At 42.3% G+C, this 24,997-nt stretch overlaps 1 protein-coding gene across 1 annotated transcript in view; it reads left to right on the top strand.

Moving 5' to 3' along the window:
- LOC124722691 overlaps nucleotides 1-24,997 on the top strand; it is a 321,460-nt gene that overhangs the window by 271,278 nt on the left and 25,185 nt on the right. Inside the window, exons 19-20 of the mRNA XM_047247831.1 lie at nucleotides 6,411-7,544; nucleotides 7,659-7,902. Coding sequence (XP_047103787.1) covers nucleotides 6,411-7,544; nucleotides 7,659-7,902 — 1,378 coding nt within the window. The remainder of the gene's footprint in view (nucleotides 1-6,410; nucleotides 7,545-7,658; nucleotides 7,903-24,997) is intronic.

Here is a 24,997-nt window from a genome sequence, read left to right as displayed (position 1 = left end):
CTGTATAAAATGTGTAAGTTATTTTACACCTGGATCAGAGAAATTTAGGTTATTTTCTATCTGTGTCACTTATTTTGGTAAAGCTTTATCTTAGGTGTCTTTCTTCATTTATTTTACTTTGCATTTCTTCATTATCAGTTTTGTGTGTCATTAAATTTGCAGCAACTTTGTACTATGAATTTCAAATACTTTGAACCTCCCGTTTTTGTTTTCAATTATCTGTTTATGACGTTGATGTAGTGTAGTTCTTCCACTGTATAATTTCAGAATACTTTTCCATAATTCTGTGCTGAGTCTAAAATTACAATGTCACACGTGTAGTGGGACAACTCAGCCATTGAGAATCCCCACTCTATAATGAATACATATCTTCAGTGATTGGATAATAGGCCCATATCTACTTGTTTCCCTCTTCACTGCAACAATATCCAGTGTTTCTGTGTGAAATATTCCCCACATTAAAGAAAAACCACTTGTTGACTGTGCACATATGTTAGTACATGATGGATCCCAACTCATTGTGAACATTGTGCTCTGGAAGAGTTGTGTCAGGTGTTCCTTGGATAGAAAGAGTGAGATTATGTTTTATGCTTCAAATATTCACGTGATATTACCCTAGTTCTTCTAGGGTCATGTGAAAAGTCTTGTGGATTAAGTACCTGTCAAGATTGAAAAGGATCAGGCAAGAATTCTTGCTGTGTGTGCCGTTGTTTGAATGTGTTGGCATAGCAATGTCATGCTTGCATAGAAGTTGGAGGATGTCACTTTGAACAGCTGTTCTAGATGTATCACCTTCTGTAAGTTCCACAGAGAAATAAAATTAATGCATCTACTTGGACTTTACCATTCTTGAGAGAGCAAGAGTAAATTTGAATTTTTGTTTTTAATGTTACACTCAGTCGCTTCTGGACCAGAGTTTCCATCTCAAATTGATGCAGTTACATTTCACTACCATTACTCAATGCATGTATTATTGTCACCTTTGTCATCATTGAAACACCATGTATAAACCAAATTCTTCAGAAAATGTCCTAACCATTTCACTTAAGTTCTTGTCAAAGTTACGTATAATTTTTGTGGAAGGGAGGGTTGTCGAAGAATCTAAGTTTCATTAGCTTCTTTTCTCACACATTTAATTTTACTCCACACTTTCTTTCAGTGGGTTGTACTCTTGAAATGTTACGTATTGACATGTTCACATTTAATACACGGAAATTCTTGCAAAATATAAGTTTAATTAGCACCATGTCTTCTAAATAGGCAGATTATAGTAGCAGCAGTTTCTGTCCTATTCTAGTGTACTCTGATCTGTTGTGCTTTGTTGTGTAGAAGATTTAAGCACTCTGATCAATGTGTGTTTGGATGTACCCTTGCTGCTTTGTTCTGCAAGATTTGCTGAAGTGAAGTTGCAGTAATACACTTAGTTGCTCTACTCAAGTTAAAAAGTGTTCTGGAAAGTGTCGCAGCTGAATTTATTGATAACAAATGATGAAGTTACTTCATATCATTATATAAATTATAAATTCTGTATAAAACTTTGGAAAAAAATACTGAAAAACCATGTTACTCAGGTAGACTTTCCAACTACTATTTTAATCCTTATTAAAGTGAGGTCCTGCGAAGTATTCCTGAGTGGAGTACTGTGTGATAAGAAGGTTAGCTGTAGAATGAAAGGAAAGCCTTACACGCCTGTGCTAAGGCCTGTGATGCTGTATAGCACAGAAACTTGGCCAATTACAAAATACTGAGAGAAAAAGATGGAAGTTGTAGAAATGAGATTGTTAAGGTGGATGAATGGGGTGACACGAAAGGATAGACTGCGGAATGAGTACATCAGGGGAACAGTGATAGTGGGGCCCATAGGGAAGAAGATCCAAGAAAGTAGGCTAAGATGGTATGGATATGTTCAAAGAAGAGGGGAGTACTACGTGGGGAGAAGAGTTGAAGACCTAGAAATTAAAGGATGAAGGAGAAGAGGAAGACTGAAACTGAGATGGGAAGACAAGGTGGCAGGGGACCTACAGGAGAAAGGATGGCTAAGAGAAGAAGCACTGGATAGGCATTTATGGAAGAGAAGGATCCAGCAAAGCAATGCCGACCTCACATGACGTGGGAAAAGGCTGAGATGATAATGATGATGATGAAAGTGAGATCCTCCGAAAACATTCAGTGTTGCTTATCGTCATGCCATTACACATGATATTAGTCAGAATTCATTTCACATGTCATCTAGAACTGTTGTTCCATTCCTAAAGAAATTTGTCTGGGAAGTCTAAATACCCAGACTGCTCACTGATTCTTGATAGGTTTGTATTATCATATCTGTAAAATGGTAATATTTTTAAATTTAGTTCTGCCACAAATACTTGATGAAACTGTTTAAAAAAAACATAGTCATAAATTGTTTTTAAGTGTTGTTAGGTAATGAGCTTAGTGCCGTTGTCCAGATGGTGCAATATTTCAGCAAGCTGACTTGTTACCTTCCTCAGGCTGTCCTGAGGACTAATTGTTTTTTGCTGGGCACAGTCCATATATATCACCTTTCTGCTGCTGTTGGTCATGGACCTGCATGCCATGGCACAGCTCCACTGGAAAGATCGAGGGAGAAGTGTGCCATTGGAGCACAAGTCGTAGTCCTCAGTTTCTTTGCAGCCACTGCTGAGCTCAGGACACAACTAATGTGACTTAGGGGCATCTGTATGAAATGATCTCAGCTATGAGCAAACTAAACACTTGGGTCCCAGTCCTTATGTAGATGGAAAATGCTCTCTTTATGTACTGTTCTATACAAATTATCATAAGATACAGTCCCAGAATGTATTTGTCTGTTGCAACAACTTGGTGTCATCATAATTCATGATATGTCCTTCAGAGATGCAGTATTCTGTGACAGCTGATTTTGTTAGTTAGTCGTTATCCTTGTAACACTTTGCTCTACACAGCTTTTCTGCACTGCCATGGGTTGTTGTCAACTCCTGGTATCTGGAGTCCCAGGTGTCCCAACATCTTTGTCATATGTGATGAGCAAAATACATACGCAACATTATATTTCTAAATTATTCTTCCAATTTTCACCAAGATGTTCCAGATGTAAGGGGTAGACAATGTCGCAAAAAGGTTTTCCTTCCTCCTCTGCAAGCTGTGGCATAGTAGGTTTCTTCGGTTTATAGCATGCTGAATCTCCGACCAGTAGAGTTTAGCACCAGAATTGCTGCACCTACAAACATTTTCCTTTAAGAACAGTTAGGACAGCCACCATATCCAGTGTGCTATAAAGACTTCGTTAATTATGACAGCACTAAATTGTTACAACAGATTGACGTATTCTGGGATGGTGCCTTAAAAGAATCTGTAGAGATATTGCTATATGACAAATTCAGCAATAAAGATCGATTCAAAACCAATTAAGGCTTAGTACTAGCCTTCAGCATGCTCAAAGCACAATGGCAACTAGTGGAAAGATCACTCATGCCACACCATCTGAAGAGCTAAGACCACACTACGAAACCCACCCCCTTCGCATCAGCAATGTCACGAGCCTGGTGTCAGCAGCACAGGGTCAGTAAGGATTGCTGCTTGTGTCCCAATTAGGCACTACTTCAACCGCTCTCCCAGTGCAGGCACTCCCAGACATTTACAGGCCCATGACCATCAGTAGGTGATTTATCTGTGGTGGCCAGTGGAAGGCAATCTGTCATAAGGACAATCTGAAGGTGGTAAAGAGTCAGCTTGCCAGATTGTCACACCATCTGCAAGATAACACTCAGCTGAATAAACAACAATAGTTCAAAATGATAGTACACTGAGAAAATCTAAAATACTGTGTGTTAAGAAATGATAAACATCATCATGACAACTACATCTAAAGTGATGTAACTGTAAGAGGGTGGTTCGTGGGACAGTGCATAGTAGCAAGGAGCAGTCTACCTTGGGCTGCACGAAGCAGTAACATCATTCTGCTACACCTATCAGCAATATGCACTACAGGATGTGTACCACTTTCAAAATTAATAAATGAAGTGCATAGTTGAACGTTTTGTAAAAAGATCAAAAATTCAATAGTTTTGGCCTGATTTTGCAAAAAACTATGTTCTAGAAAACTTTCCAAACTGTGCTCATTAGAAAGACCATAGTTTTAACCACAAAGAAAACTTTATTTCATTATCCAATGCATGTTAATAATGCTACACTACTGGCCATTAAAATTGCTACAGCAAGAAGAAATGCAGATGATAAACAGGTATTCATTGGACAAATATTTTATACTAGAACTGACATGTGATTACATTTTCACCCAATTTGGGTGCATAGATCCTGAGAGCTCAGTACCCAGAACAACCACCTCTGGCCATAATAAAGGCCTTGATATACCTTGGCATTGAGTCAAACAGAGCTTTGATGGCGTGTACAGTTACAGCTCATCACGCCGGGTGATACGCCAGTATGGCGATTACGAATACACACTTCCAATGTGCGTTCACTGCGATGTCGCCAAACATGGATGCGGCCATCATGATGCTGTAAACAGAACCTGGATTCATCCGAAAAAAAAAAAAAAACAACGTTCCGTATTACACTCCTGAACCCACCGATTCCATATTCTGCTAACACTTATCGGATGTCGACCATCGCGAGCAGCAATGTTGCGATACGATAAACCGCAATCACGATAGGCTACAATCCGACCTTTATCAAAGTTGGAAACTTGATGGTACGCATTTCTCCTCCTTATACGAGGCATGACAACAACGTTTCACCAGGCAACGCCGCTCAACTGCTGTTTGTGTATGAGAAATCGGTTGGAAACTTTTCTCATGTCAGCATGTTGTAGGTGTCGCCACCAGCGCCAACCTTGTATGAATGCTCTGAAAAGCCAATCATTTGCATATCACAGTATCTTCTTCCTGTCGGTTAAATTTCGTGTCTGTAGCACGTCGTCTTCATGGTGTAGCAATTTTAATGGCCAGTAGTGTAGATAATTTGAATCAAAGTCGGGCACAAAAATAGCGGCATGAAAAAAGGTTCTAAAATATCTTATCTATTAGAGTACATTCATACTAAACATGAAACTTAATATGCAATACTCAGTATGTCCATCTTTTTAAAGATGGTTGCGGAACTCAGTTGTTTGATTGAGAATGGCAAATTGAACAACTTTCAGCTGTCAAATTTCCGACCTTATTTTATTTGGCTACCAGTTACAGTGTTACACTATGCCATCTTCAGGCTCCTGACTGATGTGTGGGAAGAATCTACCTTGGTTGGATCTAAACAAGGGCCAGCAATACTGGTATTAGCAGATACTTGCTACAATGATCACTTCAACTAGCACCTGCTGATCAGTGATAGTTGAAGTGATCTCTGTAGCATGTATCTACTGACATAGAGTCTTCCTATACGTTGCTTAGGGGCCTGAAGATGGTGAAGTATAATGCTGAAATTGGTTACCAAGTAAACTAAGCTTGGAAATTTGACAGATGAAAGGTGTTTAATTTGACATCCTCTAATATGCAATAAGTTGGTAGCACAAGGCTGTGGAATACAAAAATTTCATTCACCTACTACTTACCAATGATCTCCATTCTCTCCCCCTCTCCCTCTCCCTCCCCCCCCTCTCTCTCTCCCCCTCCCCCTCCCCCTCCCCTCCCTCCCCTCCCTTTCAACAAAATATTGCCCGAGATATAACATATCAAAGTCACCAGAATTTCACCCTCACTCTGCACGTGGAGTCAAACGAGCGACAATATTGCAGCTGGTATTTCTTTGATGAATGTTAAACTGTACCAGTGTTCATTAGAGACATGTGCAAATGTTCAAATGAAATTTCATCAAAATCCATTATGGTCAAGCAGAAAAGTGTTCCGAAAGTAAGCGATTTGACCCTTCTAAACTATTTGCATCCAGCCAGAACTTTCCCCACTATATTTGTAATGTAGGTAATGTTAGACTATTTAGCAATCACAGTGTTAATTATGGGCAAGTAAAACAAGCACAATGTTTTTGAGATTAACAAATGACGGCAATTGTTTACAGAGTAGATTAATTTTTCAGAACAGATTTGGAAGCTGAAACAGTGTCCCCTTGTGGAACAGAATGCATTGTTGCTATTTGCCAGGGGTGAAAACAGCTTAAGCGTGTGGTGTGGGACATTTTCCATCCCTCTTTGTGCTGAATACATCATGTACTTACTTTCCAACTTGTGCATCCCTCTAGTTCCTTCCTGTACATCCTGCCTGTGGATCTTGCATGATAAAAAAATAACTGTAAGAGTACTCATTTACTTTAATGGCTTAAAATAACTGGAAGAGTACTCATTTGCTTTAATGGCTTCCATTACTAGAATTTGAGAGATAGGAAAGATTAAATATATAATGTTCTTTGTTTTGTGTAATGAGTCATTTTTATTTTAGGTGAGCTGTGATGAAGACGATACTAATGCCTCCTTGGAAGACAGCCATTCTATTCATGAAGAGGAAGAGGAAGAAGAGGATGAGGAGGAGGAGGAGGAAGAGGAGGATCAGTATGGTGCATCAGGTTGTGAAGCACAAGAACCAGAATTACGGCCAGTTCAAGATTCTGCTGTAGAACTGACATACAGTGTAAACATTGAACAAAACCAAAGTCATGTCATCAAGGCTGCACATCCCACTGTTATACGCCAGCAACATAATTTTGGGTCTTATCCTCAGTATGCTGAATCTGAATTTGCCGGATTAGACAAAAATTTCAGGAATGCAGAACCAAAAGCGAATTATGTCTCACAACAGGACTGTGAAATAAATTGTGATTCAGCTCCTAATGAAATAATAAGTGGAGAGGCCAGCAAATTTCCTTATAAGGAGTCGAGAAATGATGATTATGATGGCACTGGTGGTTGTGGTAGTGGCGCTGGTGGTAGTGGTGAAGGTGACAATGAAGAAGAAGATGAGGATGTTGACATTGAAGAAGATGAAGAGACAGAAGAAGTGGGTGATGACATTGATGATGATGATGATGATGATGATGATGATGGTGATGGTGATGGTGGCCACAATGATGATCATGATGCTGCTGGTGGAGAGGATGCTAATGATAATGGGGATGAAGAAGATGGTGATGTTGGTGGTTATGAAGCAGTATCAGGTGAAGGACAAGCTGGAGGAAGAGGAGGAACCTCTGGGACAGACGTAATGGATGAGGAAGGGGAGCATGAAGGCAATGGAATAGGAAACAAAAAGAAGGAAGAAGATGATGAAGTGTCTGTAAGGGATGACACAGATATCGATGAGTGTGCACCAGCAGCCAAACAAACAAGCAGCACTTCACTGTTTTGTAATGAAACTCGGAGGGAAAGAGGCATATTGCAAACAACTCATAACTATAGAGTTACATCTGCAGAATGTTCTGTGATAAGTTCATGTAAAAGTGCAGAAGGAGATGAGGAACACACTAGAATCATAAACCCATGTCAGTCAGTTCAGAAAAGTCTTGAAGAACAGAAAACGAAACAAGAAGAGAGAGTGAACACAGTCTTGGTTCAACCTGCCAAGCGCAAGGTCAGAACGGTAGGAGTGTGCATGCCTTCTGTTTAAGTTCTTCATGTGGTTTAAATGTTTGTTTGACATATTGGTTGTTTAAATGTGGTATGAAACTTCCGTTTTTATTTTATTTTTTTACAGCTTTCCATATCTGAATACCGTCAGAGAAAACAACACAGTGGTTGTGGGTCAGAACAGGGGGTCATTAAAAAAGAAAGTACATGTTGTTCACCAACAATTATAAGGAGTCGTTCAAGCAGTACAAGCAGCACTTCATCCGTGTCACAGGATGAGGATCACCCACAAAGAAATACTATTGACAGTTCTCCAGAATCAGCAGCTCTACCGCTGATTGTAAATACTGAAAGTGTTGATGATAAAAGAGGTGAGATATTATTAAAAATCTAAATGTCAATGAAACCAGTTTCTGAAACTATAGTATTTAACTAATATGGCCGAGTCTGGGGGGGGGGGGGGGGGGGGGGGGGAAGAATTGAAATTCGTTACTTCTTCAGAGATGAGAAATTATCATAACGTACAATACCTTCTGAATTAACTGCTGTTCGTTAACTGAACTAAAAGTCGGTGATTCATTATTATTAACTTCATGTAAAACAGATCATGGCTTTCATTAATTTTTTTTAAGTGATATCATGATTACTTTAGGCTGTAACAGTTACAGTTAAGAGCAAACATGACATCATTTTAAAAAAAATCATTGTTATGCTGTCCTTTGAGCTAGTGTGTTAGACATTATGAATGTATCACCTGAATGTATAGTTGAAAAGACTATTTCAAACAATAGTTGCAGCCACTGTGTGGCTATCAGTTCGTGTTTAAAGTATCTTATCCTGATATGCTATAGTTCTAGTATATATTGATTGTAGACTTCAGCCATGAGGTTGAAGATGGGTGTTGATGAATTTCTTTGTAGATGTTTATTGCAGGATGATGTATACCAATGACAGTTTTGTTGGCTAGAATTAATATGTTCAGTACGAAAATTGTTATTGGTGGTAGTTTCTGAGCTGAAACATTGAGGTACGACTACTGTTGCAAATGGCCCTCCTGACTGTCAGCTCAGCACCTGAGGAAGAGCATTTGCAACAATAGCCAAAATGTTGGAGACGTTTACATTTTGATAATGCGGTCACATATCCAGAAGAATTTTATTGACAGACAATGACCGTGGATGCCCTTACTGGCAGTTGTTTATGATGCTGTTTGTGAGTGGACTCGTTATTCGATATTGCCTTCAGTTGGGTAAATGTTTCCTTTCCTGTTGTCATTGCAAACTGAATCCATTTGTGATGATGGCCTGTTTGGTATTCGGTGGAAAACTTATATCTAACATTTACTTTTTTTAATGAATATTGAGCATGACTAACACATTTCAACATTGTCACCAAGAATTGCTGTGGAGTATTCAACAGACCACATCTGCCAATAGATTATACGTAGACCTTGGTAATGGCAGCTCACTGACGTTTCCTCCTGTGATTCCTGAACACTGCTACCTTAGGTCTCCCTCAGGGTATATGGGAATAGCACTACAATAGAGTTTTAACCAACAATTTTTTTTTTTTTTTTTTTTTTTTTTTTTTTTTTTTTTTTTTTTTTTTTTTGCTGTAGATGACCAGTCACCTATTAACTCATTATAAATCATTTATGCAGAGTAGTCTCATGTCCACCTTAGTAGCTGAGCGATCAGTGTAGAAGGGTACCATGCAGAGGACCTGGTTTGATTCCCAGTACTGACAGTGAATATTTCTTGGTGGGATGACTGGTATGGGGTGCACTCAGTGTCGTGATGCCAATTGAGGAGCTGCATGACCGAGTAGTAGCAGCTCCATGGTCTGGAAAGTGTGTAAAACGTCCAGGAGAGCAGTGTGCTGACCACATCCCCCTTCATACAGCATCTGCACGATGCCACAGGGACGAGGGTGACACGGTGGCTGGTAGACATCTCTTGGGCCTTCACGGCCTGGCAAGGAGCTCTTTTGTTATGTTTTCATTGTGATTGAAGTCCAGTCTGCATCACTGCCACAGCCTCCTTCTTTCTGTAAAGTCTTTCTGAATAAGTGTGGTAGATTCCTGTAGGTTTTTTCTCAGTTCATTATACAAGTTATTGAAGAGTTGTGGAACAGTCTGAGCTGCTCGATCTTTCACTTTTAAATGATGGTTCCTTCACACACTTCAGCGTGGTGCATGGCACGTACTCCACCATCGACCTTTCTATCTGTAGCCCTCGCCTCTTACCGTCTGTCCAATGGAGTGTGCATGACAACTTGTGTGCATGACAACTTGTGTGCATGACAACTTGTGTGCATGACAACTTGTGTGCATGACAACTTGTGTGCATGACAACTTGTGTGGCAGTGACCACGTTCCGATCTTTCTGTCACTGTCACAACGTCACTCTTCTGGGCGCCCCAGCAGATGGGCTATGAATAAGGCTGACTGGGACTTGTTCTCCTCCATTGCCGCTATTGAACCTCTCTAATGACGACGTTGATGCGGTGGTTCACTCAGTCACCACCAGCATTGTTACTGCTGCAGAATCTGCCATTTCCAGTTCTTCTGGGTCCCCTCGGCAGCGGACAGTGCCTTGGTGGTCGCCTGAGATCGCTGAGGCGATTAAAGATTGCCGGCGGGCGCTACAGCGTCACAAGCGACATCCCTGCATTGAACACCTCATCACCTTCAAACGGCTGCGTGCGCGGGCCCGCCGCCTTATCCACAAAAGCAAGCAGGAGTGCTGGGAGCGGTATGTGTCCACCATTGGCCCCCATGTCTCTCCATCGCAGGTCTGGGCCAAGATCTGATGCCTCTATGGCTATCGAACCCCTGTCAGCGTCCCTGCGCTCTCACTGAATGGAGCAGTTTGTACAGACTCCGACGAAATTGCCAACAGCTTGGCAGAGCATTTTGCTCTTAGTTCCGCTTCTTCCAATTACCCACTGGCCTTCCGCTCCATTAAAGAGCGGATGGAACGTCGGAGGCTTTCTTTTCACACCCACCATTCTGAATCCTACAATGCTCCATTCAGTGAGTGGGAATTTCACAGTGCCCTTGCCGCTTGCCCTGATACCGCTCCTGGGCCAGATCGCATTCCCTGTCAGATGCTGAAACACCTTTCAGTGGACTGCAAGCGACGCCTCCTCGACCTTTACAACCGTCTCTGGGTCGAGGGTGAGTTTCCGTCGCAATGGCGGGAAAGCATTGTCATCCCCGTTTTGAAACCGGGCAAGAGCCCTTTGGAGGTGGACAGCTACCGCCCCATTAGCCTCACCAACGTTCTTTGCAAGCTTCTCGAACGGATGGTGAGCCGGCGCTTGAATTGGGTACTGGAGTCTCGGGGCCTTCTGGCTCCGTCTCAGGGTGGGTTCCGTAAAGACTGCTCTGCCACCGACACTCTGGTGAGTCTGGAGTCGGCCATCCGTACTGCCTTTGCCCGCCGTCAGCACCTGGTCGCTCGCTGTCTTTTTCGACATGCGGAAGGCGTACGATACGATATGGCGTCATCACATACTTTCTACGCTTCATAGATGGGGTCTTCGGGGCCCTCTGCCGATCTTTATCCGAAATGTTCTGTCATATCGTACCTTGTGCGTGCAAGTCGCGGCCTCTCATAGTTCCTCCCGAGTCCAGGAGAACGGGGTACAACAGGGATCTGTCCTCAGTGTCTGCCTGTTTTTAATCGAAATAAACGGGCTCGCTGCAGCGGTGGGAAAGTCTGTCTCCGCTTCCCTGTATGTTGACGACTTCTGCCTTTACTACAGCTCTACTGGCATTGCAGCTGTTGAACGTCAGCTACAGGGCACTATCCGCAAGGCGCAGTCTTGGGCTGTAGCTCATGAGTTCCAGTTTTCGGCAGCCAAGACCTGCGTTATGCATTTCTGCCGGTGACGTACTGTCCACCCGTAGTCGCGGCTTTATCTTGACGGCGAACTTCTTTCAGTGGTGGAATCACACAGGTGTTTGGGGGTGGTTTTCGATGCCCGGTTGACTTGGCTGCCTCATATCCGGCAGCTTAAATAGGCGTGTTGGTGGCATCTAAATGCTCTGAGATGCTTGAGCCACACTCGCTGGGGCGCCGACCGATCTACCCTGTTATGGCTCTACCAGGCGTTAATCCAGTCTCGTCTGGATTATGGGAGCCTGGCTTATGGCTCAGCATCCCCATCTGCACTGCGGGTACTGGACCCAATCCTACACAGCGGAATACACCTTGCCACTGGTGCTTTCTGGACCAGCCCAGTGGACAGCATATTTGCGGAGCAGGTGTCCCTCCATTGCTGTTGAGGCGCCAAAATCTACTGGCCGCTTATGCTGCCCATGTTTTTAGCTCGCCCGGGCATCCGCACTACCATCTCCTGTTCCCGCAATCGGTCGTCCATTTACCAGAACGTCGGCCCCGGTCAGGTTGTACGATCGCGGTCCGCGTCAAAGAGCTTCTCTCCGGGCTTAGGGTTTTCACTGTTCCACCTCCTTTTCGGACCACTTTGCGTACACCCCGATGGTGTGTTCCTCGCCTTTGCCTTCGGCTCGACTTGGCACAGGGCCCGAAGGACTCAGTCCCTCCAGAGGCCTTCCGCCCCCGCTTTTATTCCATCCTCGCCACGTATCAAGGTTCTGGCATTGTTTACACTGACGGCTCATTGGTTGCTGGTCGTGTCAGTTATGCGCTAACTCTAGGGGTCCATTCCGAACAACGTTCCTTGCCGGCTGGCTGCAGCGTTTACACTACTGAGCTGGTTGCTATCTTTCGAGCCCTAGAGTATATCCGCTCCTGCTCAGGTGAGTCCTTCGTTATCTGTAGCGATTCCCTGAGCGGTTTACGAGCTCTCGACCAGTGTTTCCCTCGTTCCCGTCTGGTGATGGCTATCCAGGAGTCCCTGCATACTCTTGCACGTTGCGGCCGCTCTGTGGTCTTTGTGTGGACCCCTGGTCATGTTGGGATACCTGGCAATGAACATGTTGACTGCCTGACGAAAGAGGCCACCAGTAAACCATCTCTGGACATTGGCCTCCCGGAGACTGATTTGAGGGCAGTCTTACGCTGCAAAGTTTTTGCACTTTGGGACGATGAATGGCGCGAACTGACCACACGTAATAAACTCCGTGCTGTCAAGGAGACGACAGCTGTGTGGCAGTCATCCCTGCGAGCCACTCGCAGGGACTCTGTAGTCCTATGCCGGCTCCGCATTGGCCACTCCCGGCTGACACACAGTTATTTACTGCGCCGGGAGGACCTTCCTCTATGTTGCTGCGGGGCGGCTTTGACAGTGGCCCACATTTTGTTGGCCTGTCCCCTTTTAGCTGTGGTCAGGCAGATGTGGTCAGGCAGACATTTGCACTGCCTGATACGCTCCCTGCCCTTTTAACTGACGACAATGCAATGTCTAGCTTAGTTTTACGTTTTATTCGAGCAGGGGGTTTTTATCATTTAATCTGAGTGTTTGTTTTTATGTTGATTCTGGCTTTTGGCCTCCGATTTTAAATTGAGTTTTTAATGTGTTCTCGGTGGTTGGCTTTTCCTTTTTTTCTCTGTGGTCGGCCAACCACCGTCACACTTGGTGTGATTTTAATTTGTTTTGTCTGTTCTCTGTCGGAGTATTTCTTGTCCTGTGTCGTCTGCCGTGTTTCCTGTTGTTCGTTTTTTATTCTCTTTGGGTGGCTTTAGTTTTTTGGAAAAAGGGACCGATGACGGTAGCAGTCTGGTCCCTTTAACCCCACAAACCAACCAACCAATCTGAGCTGCCCGCCAGTAGTCCAAAAACTCTTTATAGAGTTGCTCGAATGGATGAAACTTGGATCCCTGTGCCATTAATTAACCTTATTACTGCAAAGTAGCTAATAAATAGTTGCCCAGTGTTGACAAATAAGATTTGGTATTAAGAAGTTGATAGAATAAAACTAGCTGCTGTGATAAAACTAGGCTTGCACCATTTCTTCAGAACCCAAAGTGATCTTCTCTGAGATCAGTTTCTGCCAGTTTTTCCATTCTTCTGTAAATAATTTGTGTCAGTATTTTGCAACCATGACTTATTAAACTGATGGTTCAGTAATATTCACACCTGTAGTACCTGCTTTCTTTGGAATTGTAATTATTATATTCTTCTTCAAGTCCAGCAGTGTTTTGACTTTCTCATGTATTTTGTGTAGCAGGTGGAATAGATTTCTCATGGTTGGCTCTACCGAGCCCAACAACTTGAGGAATGTCGTCCTCTTGAGGGGCCTTGTTCTACTTGGTCTTTGAGTACTCTGTCAAATTATTCTCACAGTGTCATACTCTCATCTCATATTTGTGTACTACTTTTTCTATTTCTATAATATTCTCTTCAAGTTTGTTTTTCTGAAATAGAATGTTTGTATATTCCTTCCACCTTTCAGCCTTTCCTTTGAATATTAAGAGCTCTAATAGCATACCAGTAATAGGTATACAGGTGCTTCTCTTTCCTGCAAAGCTTGCTTTGCTTTTCTTACAGTTGGCATCTCTCTTTCTCATAATACATGCTTCTAAAGCTTTGCATTTTTGCTTTAGTCATTACTCATTTGCCATCTTGCATTTTCTGTCAGTCTCATTTTTAAAAATATGTATTTACTTTCGTCCTTATTTATTTGCTGCTACTTTATATTTTCTCCTTTCGTCAGTTTAGTTCAATATTTCATATATTATCCAAGGATTTTACTGGGTCTGCTACTCTACTCCACCCGAATACGCCATGGAGGGGCACATGTGCAGCACACCACTCTCCGAGCCATTTTGTCAATCTATAATACTGGAGCTGTTACTTCCAATCAAATAGCTCCTCAGTTTTCCTCACAAGGGCTGTGTGCACCCCATTTGCCAACAGTGCTTGGCAGACTGCATGGTCACCCACCCAAATGTTAGCCCACCGCAACAGCGATTAACTTCAGTAATCTGATGGTAACCGGTGTTACCACTGCGGCAAGGCCAATGGTTTTGTTGGGTTTGGTCTTTTTAAACCTCTACTACCTTCACTTTTTCATGACACGATGCTACGCCCTTTGGCTGTTATTGTATTCCTTTCCCTTGTTTCGATCAATTGTTGCTTAACGCTCCCTTTCAAACTCGTTAACAACATCTGTTTTTTTTTAAAAAATCCATATCCCATGTACTTAATTTCCAACCTATCTGCAGTTTCTTCTACTTGATACCTTCTGGTGTCTCTAGTCTCTTCCAAGAGATACAGCTTTCTTTCGTAATTCTTACACAAACTATTAGCAGTTATTAAATTGTGCTCTGTGCAAAATTCTGCCCGGTTGCTTCCCCTTCATTCCTTTACCCCAGTCCATTTTCATCTACTGTTTTTGTAGTAAAGGAGACCAATCACTGAAAAGCAGGATCATTGAGTCTTCGACAGGCACACGCAAAAAGAAAGAAAACTTTCCGGCTTTCAGAGGTAATCCTTTCTTGAGCTAGAGTAAAAAAAACCACACACACACACACACACACACACACACACACACACACACACACACACACACACACTGACATACAGGGTGGTCCATTGATAGTGACCGGGCCAAATATCTCATGAAATAAGCATCAAACGACAAAACTACAAAGAACGAAACTCGTCTAGCTTGAAGGGGGAAACCAGACGGCGCTATGTTTGGCCCACTAGATGGCGGTGCCATAGGTCAAACAGATATCAAATGCATTTTTTAAAGTAGAAACCCCCATTTTTTATTACATATTCGTGTAGTACGTAAAGAAATATGAATGTTTTAGTTGGACTACTTTCTTCGCTTTGTGATAGATGGCGCTGTAATAGTCACAAACGTATAAGTACGTGGTATGACGTAACATTCCGCCAGTGCGGACGGTATTTGCTTCGTGATAAATTACCCCTGTTAAAATAGATCGTTTACCAACTGCGGAAAAGGTCGATATTGTGTTGATGTATGGCTATTGTGATCGAAATGCCTTACGGGCGTGTGCTATGTATGCTGCTCGGTATCCTGGGCGACATCATCCAAGTGTCCGGACCATTCGCCGTATAGTTACGTTATATAAGGAAACAGGAAGTGTTCAGCCACATGTGAAATGTCAAACACAACCTGAAACAAATGATGATGCCCAAGTAGGTGTTTTAGCTGCTGTCGCGGCTAATCCACACATCAGTAGCAGACAAATTGTGCGAGAATCGGGAATCTCAAAATCATTGGTCTTGAGAATGCTACATCAACATCAATTGCACCCGTACCATATTTCTATGCACCAGAAATTGCATGGTGACGACTTCGATGTTTGTGTACAGTTCTGCCACTGGACACGAGAGAAATTACGGGACGATGTCAGATTTTTTTTGCAAGGGTTCTATTTAGCGACGAAACGTCATTCACCAACAGCGGTAACATAAACTGGCATAATATGCACTATTGGGCAACAGAAAATCCACTATGGCTGCGACAAGTGGAACATCAGCGACCTTGGCGACATTATGGGCGGAAGCATAATTGGCCCCCACTTTATCGATGGCAATCTAAATGGTGCAGTGTGTGCTGATTTCCTACGTAATGTTCTACCGATGTTACTATGAGATGTTTCACTGCATGACAATGGCGATGTACTTCCAACATGATGGATGTCCGGCACATAGCTTGCATGTGGTTGAAGCGGTATTGAATAGCATATTTCGTGACTGGTGGATTGGTCGTCGAAACACCATACCATGGCCCTCACATTCACCAGATCTGATGTCCCCATATTTCTTTCTGTGGGGAAAGTTGAAGGATATTTGCTATCTTGATACACTGACAACGCCTGACAACATGCGTCAGTGCATTGTCAATACATGTGTGAACATTACGGAAGGCAAACTACTCGCTGTTCAGTGGAATGTCGTTACACGTATTGCCAAATGCATTGAGGTTGACAGACATCATTTTGAGCATTTATTGCATTAATGTGGTATTTACAGGTCATCACGCTGTAACAGTATGCTTTCTCAGAAATGATAAGTTCTCAAAGGTACATGTATCACATTGGAACAACCAAAATAAAATGTTCAAATGTACTTACGTTCTGTATTTTAATTTAAAAAGCCTACCTGTTACTAACTGTTCATCTAAAATTATGAGCCATATGTTTGTGACTGTTACAGCGCCATCTATCACAAAGCGAAAAAAGTGCTCCAACTAAAACATTCATATTTCTTTACATACTACACGAATATGTAATAAAAAATGGGGGTTCCTATTTAAAAAAACGCAGTTGATATCCGTTTGACCTATGGCAGCGCTATCTAGCGAGCCAACCATAGCGCCATCTAGTTTCCCCTTTCAAGCTAGACAAGTTTCGTTCTTTGTAGTTTTTTCGTTTGACGCTTATTTTGTGAGATATTTGGCCAGGTCACGATCAATGGACCACTCTGTACATACATACATACATACCCTTACACAGCAGCATTTGGATGAACAGTGACAGTGCTGCATTCGGCAGATGGACAAGCTTGTAATGTGGGTTGGGGAGAGGTAGGAGACAGGGAGAGGGATTTTTTTTTGGGGGGGGGGGGGGGGCGGAGTTGGTGGCTATGGCTTGAGAGGGAGGCAGTTGGTTTGCTGGGTAGGGATGCAGGGGTGGCAGGTACACAGGCTGGAGATGGGGTGCACCGTTGTCAGAACCAGTGAAGAACAGCACACGCTTAAGTTGATGAGATATGAACTTGGTGTGGGTGACAGGACAGAGGAAGGGGAAACAGTTGGTTGGAGGATGTGGGGAAAGCGAATTATTCAAGATTGAATCTGGGACAATTATGGGAGTGAAGGATGTGTTGAGAGGACAACTCCCATCTGCATAGCTCAGAGAAGCTGGTGGTGGAGGGAAGGATCCAGATGACCCAGGTTGTGAAGCAGCCATTGAAATTGAGCATGCTGGCCACTGGTTGGTGAACTTTGTTCTTGGTGACAGTTTGGCTGTGACCATTCATGATGGTGGGCAGTTGATTGGTCGTCATACCGAAATAAAAAACTGGCCAGTATTTGCGATAGAATTGGTATATGACATGCCTGCTTTCACAGGTCTCCCGGCCTCTGATGGGATAGTATAAGCCTGTGACGGGAGGGGAGCAGGAGGCGCTGGGTGGGTGGATTGGGCAAGTCTTGCATCTTAGTCCACCACAGGTATAGGATTCCTGTGGCAAGGGTTGGGAATGGGAGTGACATAGGTATGAACTAGGGTGTTGTGTAGGTTGGTTGGGCAGTGGAACACCATTCGGGAGGTGTGTGGAAAATCTTGGATAGGATGTCCCTGATTTTGGGCCATGACAAGAGGTAGTCAAAGCCCTGACAAAGGATATGCTTCAGCTGTTGCAGTCCTTGGTGATACTGGGTAACGAGGGGCACTACTTGGTAGTTGGTACTTGGGGGTGGTAGGAGGATTGCAGGTGTGTGAGGATATGCCATAGGAAATCTGTTTGTGGACTAGGTTTGGGGGGGGGGGGGGCAGTCCTTGTCTACAAAGGTCTTCTTGAGACCTTCAGCATACTGGGCAAGGGAGCTCTTGTAACAGCAGGTACATCATCCATGGGTGATTAGGCTATATGGAAGGGATTTTTTGGTGTGGAAGGGATAGCAGCTTTCAAAATGCTGGTGTTGTTGATGGTTAGTGGGTTTAATCTGGACAGATGTGGATGGAACCATCAGAGTGGTGGAGATCAATGTTCAGGAAAATGGATTGTTGGGTTGAGGAGGACTTAGTTGAAGCAGGTAGGAGACGAGGTGTTGAAGTTGTGTAGGAAAGAGGATCAGATGTCTTGGTCATGAGTACAGATCATGAAGACACCATCAGTGAACCAGAACCAGAGTAGGAGGATGGGAGGTTAGGCTAGGCTAGGCTAGGCTAGGCTAGGAAAGTTACCTGTAGATTGCCCATAAACAGGTTGATAGGGACAAGACTAGAGGCATGAGGGATGCCAGTGTATGGGGACATGGCATTTTTTAATAGTGACAAGTAGGGGTCCAGGAGGTAAAGGGGTGGTTAATATCTTTGATGATGTAGGAGGCTAGATTTCGGGCAGTTGGTTGGATGTGCTGTTCAACAAGAGCAGAAATTTATTCAGTGGGAACACAATAGTCAGCTACAATGGAGCATCCAAGATTGTGGGGTTCACAGATTTTAGGGAGCAAGTAGAGGGTGGGTGTTGCGGGAGATTGACTCGGAGCAGAGGTTCTGGAAACTGCTTATGGATTTCAGTAGGGATTGGAGGTTACATGTGCATGGCTGCCCTTTCTTCTGTCAAAGGGTTAGTGTTCTTAGGAAGGGATATGGGGAATGATGGTGATGGTGAGACAAAGTTGGAGATAAGGAATTCCTGGAAGATGCCCAGGGGGTGGTTAGGTGGCAGAGTGGGATGGTTACAGTTGGGTGGAGGGTATTAACTGGGAGAGGTAAGGTTCAGTGTTAAAATTAGGTTAGCTCTGGTTGGAGGAATTGGTGGAAAAGAAGTGTTTCATCTATATGGACCGTGGAAAGGAGAGTGGGTCTTTGATAAGTCCAGTATGGTTAAACTTGGGTGTGGGACTGAAGGTAAGGCCTCTTTTTCACCCAGCAGGCACCATGTAAGGGCATAGGTGTGTGTGTGTGTGTGTGTGTGTGTGTGTGTGTGTGTGTGTGTGAATCTGTCCGTCATCTGCAAAGCAAGTATGGATATAAACTTATACTGTTATGGTGGGTGTTGACTGGCGTATCCATACTGGCCATGGTAATATGTTCACTGTCTTGTTCATAGTAGCTTATTTGTATTTTCTCATTCATTATTAGACGTATTCCTGCATTATCCCTATTTCATTTTGTTTTGATAATACTGTACTAATCTGATCAGAAGTCCTGTTATTCCTGCCATCACACTGCACTAACTCCCACTATATGTAACTTCAACGTATCCATTTCTCTTTTTAACTTCTCTAATCTACCTACCCAATTGAGGAATTCCAAATAATTTCCTGTCACTAGCTTCTTTTGTCTTGATGAATAGTGATTCTTTCCTTCTTTTGATAGTCCAGTATTGATCAGCTGTTATTTTACCGTTCAGAAGGTAATCAGTTAGCAAAATCGCATTTTCATCTTAGCTAACACTGGCTTCACTCATTGCCTTTGAGTGCTGTTTTGTTTCTGGTGTGGGGTGGTTTGAGCCCACATAGTTTTTATTTGGTACCCAAAAAGAGTTGGATTTATTTCTAAAGAACTAAAATCGTCATTTCAAATTTGCTCTGTTCAGTATTCAACAAATTCAGCAGCCGTCTTGCGTATAGTTTTCTCACGTTTAATTCTTTATATAAATCACACTCTTTGCTTTTGATGTGCCTATGAGATGAGGAGTTTCATATACCTTTATTCACTGATCATTTAGTACAGTATTGTATACTTTCTTGATATTTCCAGCTGCAGTTGCAGTTGCCAGGTGTCCACCAAGTGGATTATTTTCAAGAAAGTTACAAATAATTGTGAAATCAGCTGCCCATTTCTTAACTGCTGAAAATGAAATAGCAGAATCATAAACCTTCACCAACTTTCGATGAATTTGTGAGCCGTAAACTGTCCAAAGCAAACAGAATTGTACCAAACAGTGGTAAATCCAGGATGGAATAACAACATTGGAATGAAAAGGATAGATCGCTACTACTCATATAATTGAGATGTTTAGTCACAGACAGGCACAACAAAAAGACTGCTAGACAAGTAAGCTTCTAACCAAAAGGCCCTCTTCTGAATTAGACAAAAAACACACACACATACATTTACGCAAATGCAGCTCACACACAGGTGATCACTGTCTCTGGCTGCTGAGGCCAGAATCTGGTCTGGGCAGCCACAGACAGTGGTCGTGTGTTAGTTGCGTTTGTGTGTGTGTGTGTGGGGCGGGGGGGCGGGGGGGGGGGAGCACGCATGCATGTGCCTGCTTTTTAGTAATTCAGAAGAGGGTCATTTGGCTGAAAGCTTACTTCTCTAGCAGTCTTTTTTGTGGTGCCTGTCTGCAGCTCAGCATCTCCGCTGTATGGCGAGTTGTAATCTTTCCTTTTCATTACAATTTCAAATTTATAGCACTGTGATATTTTGCCACATCCATTTAAAAAGATCAGATACAACACGACTATAAGGGCATTCACAAAAAAAGGAGCTGGAGGCTGTAAAATGAAAGCCGCGGAAGGTTCATAATGTGAATGCCTATGGAAGAAAGCACTGAGGCCCCAAACTCTCCACTAGAGGGACATGGGCCCATGCCCATGTGATGACAAAGTGAGCATGTGCACACATCTGTCATTGACTGCACTGAGTTGTGCTGAAGACAGCGGCATGAAGGCTTCAAAAGAAGTGTAGTGCATTTCCTGACAGCGGAATAACTGAAGGGAACTGAAATTCATTAAAAATGGCACAATTCTGTGAAGAGCACTACACATCCATTACAAGGGTGAAGGTATGACACAAGCAATTCAAGAAAGGACAGATGTCGTTGCCCAATCACACATCATCTGAAATGCCACACCATTACTGATACTATTGTCCAGCAAGTTATGGTGGCAGCCATTGCCCCAGAGGTTTAATTGAATGTTAAGAGTGTGCCATTTTTCATTGAATTCCCATTCTCAGCACTCCTTTTGCTGTAAGGAAATGCATTTAAATCCCTATGCTCTTCTTTCGAAGCATCCATTTCTCTGTTTTCTCCACTACTTAGTGCATGGTGTAAAGCAACAACCTGCTTTTCATAGTTTCACCACAATATAGGCTGCACTTTTACACATATTTTGTTAGCCTCAGAGTTACCCTGTATGGACGATGACCAATTTTCGTACTTGGGGAAAATACTAGTGCATAAAATCAGGTTGGCAGCCACAAATAACTATAGAGTTCAGTGGCAGAACCGCTCATATAAATTACAAAATCATCACAACACACGTTAATGAAGCACTGTCAATAATCAAGTTCCTAAACCAAGTAATCAAATCGGGCAAACACTCTCCATGTTTACATAAATGTCATAGTTCATGTACAGTACTGGCTCACAGAAATCTGCCAGAGAAAAGTACACTGCAACAGTTCACTTAATTCACTCATTAATTAAAAATCACTACTCTTAATGAAAGCTCATCTTCACTTAAAGTCTCCTACCAACCAAGAGAGAGTTCAGTCAAAATATTAATTATACTCTGATTAAAATTAGTATTGTGATTGACATTTCAGCAAGTAGAGTGGTAGGGGCCAGCTGCCATCCAGTCATAGTTGTTTCTCGAGTGCCAAGTGCGTACTGTGTTGCTTGATTTGTAGATATGTGCAGCGCCTTGTAAAGTGTGACTGGCTGCACTCCGGCAACATTGCCAACCCCCCTCCTGGCCATTGCAACTGACAATTACAAAGTTAGTTTTAATCAGAGTATGAGTTACAAAAATCACTAGAAACTTTTTAAATATCAACATTGCTTAGTTTTCGCAGTGCAGGTGCATGTATTGTCATCAACAAACTGGACCTAGACTGTTGACATTGAGTGACATCCATCTAAAGACTGGTGGATGAACAAGTTTTTATTTCAGAAACTGCACAGTCATTGAAAAGCAGCTAGGTTAAATTTTGCTATTCAGGATGTATTATAAGTATTGATTAAATTTTGTTTTGTAAGAACTGCAGTAATCTAGAAATTCAGAAAAGTTGATCAAAGTACTTTGTGCATCCACATTGGGAATACCTTACTTAAGAGTACATACACCATATTGAAATACACTGTAAATTATGCAAAATTCTTACTTGTTGACTAAATCAAATAGTATATCTAAAAACAAAGATGATGTGACCTACCAAATGAAAGTGCTGCCAGGTCGACAGACACACAAACAAACACAAACATACACACAAAATTCAAGCTTTCGCAACAAACTGTTGCCTCATCAGGAAAGAGGGAAGGAGAGGGAAAGACGAAAGAATGTGGGTTTTAAGGGAGAGGGTAAGGAGTCATTCCAATCCCGGGAGCGGAAAGACTTACCTTAGGGGGGAAAAAAGGACGGGTATACACTCGCGCACACACACACACATATCCATCCACACATATACAGACACATGTCTTCTTGTGTCTGTATATGTGTGGATGGATATGTGTGTGTGTGCACGAGTGTATACCCGTCCTTTTTTCCCCCTAAGGTAAGTCTTTCCGCTCCCGGGATTGGAATGACTCCTTACCCTCTCCCTTAAAACCCACATCCTTTCGTCTTTCCCTCTCCTTCCCTCTTTCCTGATGAGGCAACAGTTTGTTGCGAAAGCTTGAATTTTGTGTGTATGTTTGTGTTTGTTTGTGTGTCTGTCAACCTGCCAGCACTTTCATTTGGTAAGTCACATCATCTTTGTTTTTAGATATATTTTTCCTACGTGGAATGTTTCCCTCTATAATAACCAAATCAAATAGTATGTCACCTGCAGCATAAAAATCAGATTAATAAAAGTACAATGGCAGATTAATAAAAGTACAGTGGCTAAGATAAGAATTTAATAAGCACTGGGGTAAAAGGGTGATTTATAATTTGGCTAATTATGAAATTTATTGTTAATTATTGCATAAACAAACTAATTTCAGAGAATTTGGTGTATGTTATGTAGAAGCTGAACTGCCAGTCTTAATACCTTATCGTGTCACCAGGCCCAGAAATTAGGTCACAATGTTTTTCTTGTTACATAATAAGTTTTAATTAAATTGATTCCCAGTAAAACTAAATGCATTATTACAGATGGAATAGTTCCAATTTGCTATGTCAGAAAAGGACGGTAGGTTTGTGCAAATGCTCACTGTGTGCGCCCGTATTCCTCTAGTGTCAAGTTTGGAAACTTAACGCTCTTGTAGGGATCGCACCTGCTTCCGTACACAAACGACTTTGCAATCCCTTATCAGTTTTCATTTTAGAGCCTCTGGCTTATTTCTTTTTGAATTCCCTTGATACATTAAGAAGCTTTCTAAACAAAAATATTACGATTGCCTAGCTTATTCTTGACTTACGTAGTTTTAGATCATATACCAATAAAATAGTCACGCGGAGTGGCCACGCAGTTTGAGGCGCCATTTCACAGATTGTGTAGCCCCTCCCGCCGGAGGTTCAAGTCCTCCCTCAGGCGCGTGTGTGTGTGTGTGTGTGTGTGTGTGTGTGTGGTGTTCTTAACATAAGTTAGTTTTAGTAGTGTGTAAGTCTAGGGACCAATGACCTCAGCAGTTTGGTTCCTTAGGAATTCACACACATTTGAACATTTTTGAACCGACACAATAAAAACATTTTAACTGACCTCAATGCCATATCAGTGCCAAGCAGGGAAATTTTATACTTGTCCTAAAAGAGCACACAACTGTGGTGACAGAAGTAAAAGGTTAACAAAATTGTAGTGCTGACTGAGAGTGCCTGATAGAAAAATGCTGAACCTTTATTAAGAAGGCTATCCTAGTTTTTCAATAGATTTCTTCTGGGTCCTAAGGACCAAGGATGGCAGTGCAAATCCCCACCCAGCAATCCAAATTTAGGCTAGACTTTCTTCAATTCCATAACTTAAGGCAAATACTGGGACTGTTCCTTTTAAAAGGCATGGCGAGTGTGCTCCCTTACTTCTACCAATCCAGGCTTGCGCTCTGTCTCTAATGACCTAATTGTTGATGAGTCGTCACACTCTAGCTCTCTGTCCTTCCTGTGGGTCCTCTTGGATGCTTGACAAGAAATTAAACTTGGATCCGGGGATTTTACAGGCCTTGCTCATACCTGCTTTGCTACCCAGACACTCCTTGTGACCTGGCACAAATTTCAGTCTGTTAGTACCTCTCTACTGCTTTCCAAACTCATCAGAGCCATTGAGCCAAGTTATCATAGTACATTCTTTAATTTATTTTCTCAGATTATAGTTTAATATTTTTGCTATTGCCAGCTTATTTATCTTTGCACAATGAAACTTTTACTCTGTGCTGTACTATGTGTAATTTTCATACATTCTATCAGATTAAAACTATGTGCCGGTCAACAACTTAAACTTAGAACGCGGCCTTTGATGAGCAAAGTTCTTGCTGACTGAGGTCTCCATGCACAAGTGGTGACTAATCTATACAATTTCTTTATCTTATGTATGACTAAATATGTGGTGAGTAGCTGTATTATTTGTGTGTGACAGTTTTGTTTTAGTTGGAATACAGTAAAAATTACTCTGTGCCATTTTATTGTAGCAGTAACTTTGGCAGCTCATTGTTTATTGACTTAAAATTGGTAGATCCTCCGCATTAATAGACTAATCTCTCTCACTGAGAGGGGTAATGTTTTAGTTATATCATTGGCCATGTGTTAAACCCAAACTTCCTTTTTACTTCTTCCCAGTGTCTCAGTGATTTGAGAATTAGAATTGAATTTCAAACTCTTGTACATTATTTATGTTTCCACATTTATGTGTCTTTGTTGAAGCTTTATGAGTCCACAGGAAAGATAGATTAGCATGTCTGTAA

Source organism: Schistocerca piceifrons, chromosome X (assembly GCF_021461385.2).
Source record: "Schistocerca piceifrons isolate TAMUIC-IGC-003096 chromosome X, iqSchPice1.1, whole genome shotgun sequence".
NCBI classification, from domain to species: Eukaryota; Metazoa; Arthropoda; class Insecta; order Orthoptera; family Acrididae; genus Schistocerca; species Schistocerca piceifrons.
The sequence above is the reverse complement of the archived record's forward strand: the minus strand, read 5'-3'. Positions and strand labels throughout refer to the sequence as shown.